Raw genomic sequence first — 7,254 nt, forward strand, 5'->3', positions numbered from 1 at the left:
AAACACGGCGGACAAAACCCTCGTGCGCGTACCAATGAGTACCGGCGGCAACAAATCTGTCTCTTCGAGCCAATGCCGGACGATCGCTCGGCGACACCGAAAGAGGTGTACAAAGTTTCGGGACGACAAAAGAATAACATCACTTTGGAGGTGCGCGTGCACTTATCGGAAACGCTCCAAGTGCTCGGTGCGGCGATTTCTAAAGTGTGAAAGAACTGGCGCCTTTCATCCCGTACGCGTCTTCCCGAGTAATCTCATTTCTCTGCTTTCGGCGACCCGGAGAAAAAGAGAGAGAGCGAGAGACAGAGAGAAAAAGAAAGAGAGAGAGAGAGAGAGATGCGCCTCCTCGGTGGCGCAAAGAAGCGAATTCGAGTGGCATTCGGACGCGCGTCTGGTCGCCTAACGACCCCTCCACCGGCGTGTCGCCGGCTCTACGTCTGATCGAGAAGTCCATTCGTCTACTACCGAGCTCCTATTTCTCCTCCTCCTTTGCATTCTCTCTTCCTCCTACCTCTTCCACTCGCTTCTCCCTCCTTATCGCACTTCTCTCCCCCGGGGTCCCTGAAATCTGGAACAAGAACCGCGTGGCGAGGCGGCCCGGTACCAGTGGCACCGACGAACTCGGTACCAGCGGAGGTCTCTTGGAAGGAACCTCGCAGCATCACCCGCGCCGACGATCTCCGATCGGCGAATGCGCCTACGGCGGATCCTCAGGTATCGGGAGACTTCGAGAGGAAGACGTACACGCCGCGAGCTTCCTGGCCGCTTCCGCCACGACTGTGATCGCCCGGGTGTCGAGCAGACACGAGATCAGAATGACAGCACGCGGGAATTGTGCGACGAGAAGAGCGCTCTCGATGCTCCTGATCGCGACGATTCTCCTGGTCGCCCTGTGCGCCGCGTCCGCCCAAAATTTCAAGAAGTCGCACATCAGGATGCAGAAACTGTGCTCCAGACACCTGAGCGACGCACTGTACATAGTGTGCCGGGGTCGCGGTTACAATGGGCCGTTCCCGAATAGCGACGAGGACGAGACGGAGGTCGACCCGACCGGGCCCGGCCTCGTCGAAGAGTGTTGTTATCACCGGTGCACCTACGAGACGCTCGAGCGATATTGCAGACCTTTGCCCAAGGACAAGCAAGTCGACCCCGGGGAGGCCATCATGTGAGTGGATGTTAGTGCACTCTTTTATTTTTTCTTTTTTTGTTCGCCCACCTTTTTCTTCCCGCCCGCGCGTTTTCACGCGAATGACTTTTTACTTGTCTCACGATTTACTTATTCGAATTTTTGAGCGAGCTCCAACGTCTGTTTTTCTTCTTGTCATCTTCTTATCATTCATCCTGTTTTTGTACGCTTGATTCTGTCTCGTTATTCCTCGTACTTTGTCATCTTTTATCTGCCTTTCTTTTTTTGTGTTCTTTTTAATTATAAGCTAATCTTGCTGTGTAATTTAATCAAAATGTGCGGTTTTTATATAGACGTGATTTCACACATGGTTTGCGTTGGTTCACACGAAACACACATTTATATAAGAAGGTCGTAATACGTAAATCGAACAGCACAAACGGAAATAAATGCAAAATATTGACATCGACTGTTAACAGTTTCGATATTCAAACGATAAATTCTCGTTCCGCGTAATCGCAAAATACATATTACTAGACACAATTGTCGCAGATTTATTTCTAGTTTGCAGCGCGGCGAGAAGGGGAGCGAATAAATACGCTTAATCGGGTATGAGTAGATTACGCGCGTAACAATTGCTTATTATGCAATTATTTATATTCGCGCTGAATCACGAATTTGTCCCGCGCTGTCAGCTGATTAGTAGGTGGTCTGTCTTGAGAGTCATTAGAGAATCAAATGTAAGATCGCGTCGGTGCACTTTCGCGAGAGTGAGAGGAAGCGAAAAACCGGAACCGGAGGAAGAGAGAAAGAAAGAAAGAGAGCGAGGCCGCGTTATCATCGCCTCGCGTGATAATCTCTCTCTGCTGCTCCTAAAGTTCACGGTTGTGTATAAAGTGGCCTCAGAGGGAAGGTTAGTCCGAAGTACTAGGACGATTTCGCTATCGTATGTTACGCTCTTTCCTTCCCCCCCCCCTGATTCTTCTTTTGCTCTTTCGCGCGGATTTATCGAATTATAAGCGACTTGTTTTTTCGCCAAAAAAATCTTAATTGAGTCTTCTTACACAAGTGTTTACGCTTTATGCGCGTTTTTTATGAGCGCATCGTGCAAACCTGCGCTTTCGTTTCTCGCGTATCAAACATGTTTATTAGCGTATTTTTATCGTCGCCAAAATATACTTGATAATCCCCTTTCGATAATCCCCGATTTATGCGTTCAACTTTGTTTAGGGTCGATGATCTAACGCGAGTTTCGAAGACGAATAGTACGGGATCATAGCGACAACTTGGAAAGTGCGCTTGATATATAATTCGAGATTAAACGGAGAGAGTTGAATCGTTTAATAATGTTGCGCGCTGAAATGTTCATCGAAAATAACACCGTTGTATAAAACTGTTTCCTTAAGTTCCCTTTTTGTCTTCTTTCAGAGAGGAGTCATTCATACTGAAACTGCCTTATTCTGTTTCTACGACAAAAGAACTGTCGGCGGAGCAAAGATCGCAAACGGAAGCGGACAACGCCGACGATGCGATAAAACGTAAGGTCGATGATTTGAAAGAGGGACATCACAAGGGGAAAGGTGATCGCAATGTTGATGGTGTATGCAAAGGGAAGGCTGACGCGAAAAAGCGACATTGCGGCAGGCACTGCAGATGCCGGCGTCGGCGTCCGAAGTGTCGCCGAGCTGGCAAGGTGCTTTCACAAAACGTCATTGCTTATTAACACTTGTTAATGTCCCCCTACTTTCTTGCCTCTTCGTTAACACGTTTGTCCATTAATGTTTTCATTCATCGATGTTGCTGCGTAATTTAATTCTAACCAATGCATTCTCATTACTTGCATGCACATTCGCGCCGCAATGTAAAACACAGGTGTCCAATGGATGTTCGCACATAACACGTTTGTCTGTTAACGTTTTTATTCATCGATGTTGCTGCGCAATTTAATTCTAACCAATGCATTCTCATTATTTGCATGCACATTCGCCCCCGCAACGTAAAATACAGGTGTCCAATGGATGTTTGCACATAATAATCGTGCAACATTTGCTACTTTTGAGAAGCTAAAATATTCAAATGCTTGAGAAAAAAGTTAGATTTTGCTATGGTTTTTTGATTGTTTTGTTACGGCTTTATGTTATTTGTCATGGTTTTACATTATTGCGATGTTGTCGTCTTGCAATTGGGGAAAAGCTTGACTTTGCTTCAAATTTAATCATCTTCATTTATTCATCTTTTTGTTATTTCAGGTTTATGTAAATATCTCTAGTATTCTCTCTTCAAAGTTGTAAACACATGACTTGATATGACGTGTTCTTGTTTACGGCGCCGCGCACTGCTTTCTCTCCCCCTCTCTTTTTATTATGCTTCAATCACATGAAACTTACACATAACTTACGTTTTACGTCTGAAAATAATTACAAGATAGATACTATCGCGTATTTTCTTTTTTTCCTATATTTAGTATATTTTGCATGATGTTGGCTGCTGGCTATCGCATTGAAACTGCAGTGCGGCTTGAGATAATCACCGATTTCCCCCGCATGTAAAAATATATACCGACTAAATAATTTTTAATATTAACGATAAATCTCAAACGTTTCGTAATGTATGTGTCTCCTTGTGTTTATAGATTTTACGCGGCAACATTAAACCTTGCGCTGTGTAACAAATTCGTGACATTATCGTGACAGCGAGCCTACGTCGCTTGTACTGTCGTAATGCAACATTGCGGTGCTGGAACAACACGATCAATCATCGATTATCCGGACGATGAGATGGGAATTAGAAGAACTCTTTGAAAGTTTGAGAAACAATAAAAGAATTCCTTTTTCTCTCAAATGCCATTCTTATATCATCTATCGATCGCATCGCCGAAATAACGGATGAGATTTGCACGCGGATAACTGCTCGTAAAAGAGAATTCAGGACGGATATTTCAGGATGATTGACTTCCACAATGAGGAAAAGGATCGATTAATCAATTCGAAGTAATTCACGTGGGAGAAAGATTAATTATGGAAAATTTCTCATCTTTCACGTGCGTCCACGCGTTAATTGATTGTATGAAAGCAGCAATGACGCAGCGAAAGACGTTGTTCATTAAAATTGCAATTTCGGACTAGGAAAAGTTCACGATTGAAAAAGCAAGGAAGATCATTTTGTGTTTGGGTGACGATATCGGCGCAACTTTCCCAATGACGCTTTCTTTCAATGTCAAGAATAATGTCATTAAAGAAAAAGTGAAGATTCGATTGCGACTTGTGCTCATAGTCGCGGACTATACCGAATGCAATGAACTTAAATTAGAAAGTAATTCGATTAATCGAGTCATGATCTCGAAAAAAAAAGACCTAAACAAGTGATTAGTTTAATATAAGCGTTCTTTAGGGGCGAAGAATAGTTTGATTCGAATATTCGCCAGTGATCCTAGTTTTATTATCGACTGATCTCATTAGTATTAAAATTTTTGTTGTAAATCTAAGATCTAAGCTAGAAGTAAAACATATCGACGAACGCATACTTCACTGGCACACTGATCAACTGTTATGTGGACGGGATGCGGAATCATAATTTTTAATAAAAATGTAGACTCATAATTCACGCACATAGATAGAGATTCGTATCGCGCAGCGTATAGCGTCATTACACATTTGAGTTTGACTGGTTATGCGAAAATTCCAGTTGACATCTGCATTAACAATAGCGATCAATAAATGTTTATACGAATTAATCAATGTATTATTTATTATGTGAAATACCTGATTTCGTACAAAAATAAGAAAATATTACTCAATAATTGATAAATAAATATAATATATAAAATAAAATAGTAATAAAAAAAAATTATAAATAAAAAAAATAATATCGCATTTATAATCTTTATTTATGCTTCTTCAAGCAACGTCAATTTTGAGTCGTTCCTAATTTTCAAAAATTTGACTTATATCAGACACGGTATGAACGTTGTTTCCTTCAGACATCTGTCGACATTTTGGCAGCACTTTGATGCTGTCTCTACGAAAGCCTTCCAAGCTTCTTCTTTCGAACCTCTCGGTTGCCTTTTGTAGATATCATTGTATAGTTCATCTAGTTCTTCGTCGTCAAGATCAAAACCGAGATCGTTGTTATTATCCTGCTGAACATTGCGCTGATCTGATTTTTTATCACTTTTGTTCTACTTAATTTGTTATCTACTTTTTGCCCCAATCCAACCTGTCCCTTCGCAAACTGATTAATCATCTACTAAACATATCTTTTTCTTAGCGCTATGTTAGTTACGTTATGATATTGTTAAAACTATTTCAACTAATTCTGGATTTTTCGAAATTGATTCAATCTACTCATCTATTTTGATTTACTGTGAGATGGGATGTAGTGTATTGTTGGAGCAAGTTGCGTACACAATTTGCAATTACACACACATATGCACACATGTTAATCACGCAGGTAGTGCAGTTAGAATATTTTTATTATTTACAGTTATCATTTCGTCACCAAATTTATTATATCCGTTATATTATTAATTTTTTACACAAGCGAGAGAATCATGCGCGAAGCTCTTTACGCCAAAATATTTACGTCTTTTAACCACGTAAAGACTTTTGGTGTTGGTTGTGGTGTAGGGTCTTGATTGATTAAAAATCGTTTTCCAATCACCAGAGGGGTTTTCAACTTTCTTACCAGATGTAAGGTTCTCAGTCCCTGGCCGAGGAAATAAAGTACCGGGGGAAGACTTGACCAAGTGGAAAGAGGTCCCAGATCGCTCGGATCGAAGCTGTCGTACAATCCTGTCCCGAATGGGACTTTAGGTTGGGTAGCGCTGCCCATAACACGCATCATCGGCTGGACGAAATCGCTCGCGACATCTCCCAGTATCTGCCTCTTCTGCGGGGTGCCGCGAGACGGCCAGTCATTCACCTCAGAAGAATCTGCAAGAAAGCGGAATTGCACTTGCCAATCGCTCGCTCAAATCGAGATGCGATCAACGCTTTGATTCTAACAAAAGTTTAATCGCGCGAGGTCACAAAGCGCCACAGAAGCCACCAAGTTATAGAAAAAAATGTTAGATCACAGTGTAATAATTTATATGCCGTAATATTTTCGACATTGTTTTCTCAAATAGCTTAAATCGCGATTTCTCAATAGTTCCAATTTGTAATCAATAATTTTATAATTAACTACTCTCCATTTTATCGCGAAACATGCTATAATTTTATACATAGTTTAAAATTTGAAACAAACTTTACTCCTTTATTTAGTCTGATAAATTTTTTATATTTTTTAATAAATATTTCTAACACTAATAAACATTTATTTTATATTTTGTTTTATCGAGTAGCGCAAGAAATATCTGATGTTATAATTTTTATATTTTACAAAATTTCCACTTATAAAAATGTACTTTTAACAAAAAAAATAGATATATATTATTCAAATTATAGTTGATGTTTTTGCTCTTACCAGGACCTTCCTGTTTTTTTGACTTCTTATCATATTTCAATGTATCATCGTGCTTTAGATCAAATCTCTCCAAGCCTCTCTTGATTCTACCAGCACCGAGTCTACATCTCTTCATGTGCACATCCATCACGGCCGTCTTGCACTGTGTACTAGCCCAGGAAATTCGACACGTAATCGCCACTATCGCCAGAATCAAAGTGATTCGATACACTCTGATGTGATGAAGATACATCTTTCAATTACAGTTTGCGAACGTTTGTCGTGAGTTCAATTACGTTTCGATCAGGTGTCTCTTGCACGACTCAAGACTGAATCGAAGCTCATCGCGCTTTTAACAATGAGGTTATCCAATTGTACGTGACAAAAACACATTGCAATCGTATCGACACATTTTATTTGCTTATTGCACGTGTGTTTCCGCATATACATTGTTGTTGAGTCATTAATTAAATTCTCGCAAAGTAGCTATGATAGAAAAGCGAAAAAATTAGACGGCTAAACACGAAAAAGCATCACAATATATATTTGTTTGTGTATTAAAATTTGTATATTAAAATATATATTTTTAAAATTTACAAATATATATATATATATATATATATATATATGCAAGGTGTGTTTGGATGAGATTACAAAATCTCTCGTGAACAAGTAGAGCGCAATTG

General features: G+C 40.4%; 2 protein-coding genes across 5 annotated transcripts; one reads left to right on the forward strand and one right to left on the reverse strand.

Moving 5' to 3' along the window:
- Positions 1 to 389: 389 nt before the first annotated feature.
- LOC105675058 (insulin) lies at positions 390 to 4,859 on the forward strand. 3 transcript variants are annotated; one of them, XM_012371855.2, is made up of 3 exons: positions 390 to 1,165; positions 2,555 to 2,706; positions 3,759 to 4,859. In XM_012371855.2, the coding sequence occupies exons 1-3, from the start codon at positions 816 to 818 to the stop codon at positions 3,776 to 3,778; spliced, it is 522 nt and encodes a 173-aa protein (XP_012227278.1). In that variant the 5' UTR covers positions 390 to 815; the 3' UTR covers positions 3,779 to 4,859. The 3 variants fall into 3 exon arrangements, 2 of the variants coding, with proteins under 2 accessions (XP_012227278.1, XP_067209892.1); XM_067353791.1 differs by having other exon boundaries at positions 474 to 1,165; positions 2,555 to 2,664; XR_010889885.1 differs by lacking the exon at positions 390 to 1,165 and having other exon boundaries at positions 2,677 to 2,819.
- A 134-nt stretch (positions 4,860 to 4,993) lies between these two features.
- LOC105675057 (uncharacterized) lies at positions 4,994 to 7,038 on the reverse strand. Of its 2 annotated transcripts, none has more exons than XM_012371854.2 (3): positions 6,590 to 7,038; positions 5,810 to 6,057; positions 4,994 to 5,261 (listed from the first exon to the last, which is right to left on the reverse strand). In XM_012371854.2, exons 1-3 carry the CDS (start codon positions 6,819 to 6,821, stop codon positions 5,070 to 5,072), a joined length of 672 nt encoding a protein of 223 aa, XP_012227277.1. In that variant the 5' UTR covers positions 6,822 to 7,038; the 3' UTR covers positions 4,994 to 5,069. The 2 variants fall into 2 exon arrangements, with proteins under 2 accessions (XP_012227277.1, XP_012227276.1); XM_012371853.2 differs by having other exon boundaries at positions 4,994 to 5,264; positions 6,590 to 7,037.
- Positions 7,039 to 7,254: the final 216 nt, after the last annotated feature.

Source organism: Linepithema humile, chromosome 4, assembly GCF_040581485.1.
Source record: "Linepithema humile isolate Giens D197 chromosome 4, Lhum_UNIL_v1.0, whole genome shotgun sequence".
NCBI classification, from domain to species: domain Eukaryota; kingdom Metazoa; phylum Arthropoda; class Insecta; order Hymenoptera; family Formicidae; genus Linepithema; species Linepithema humile.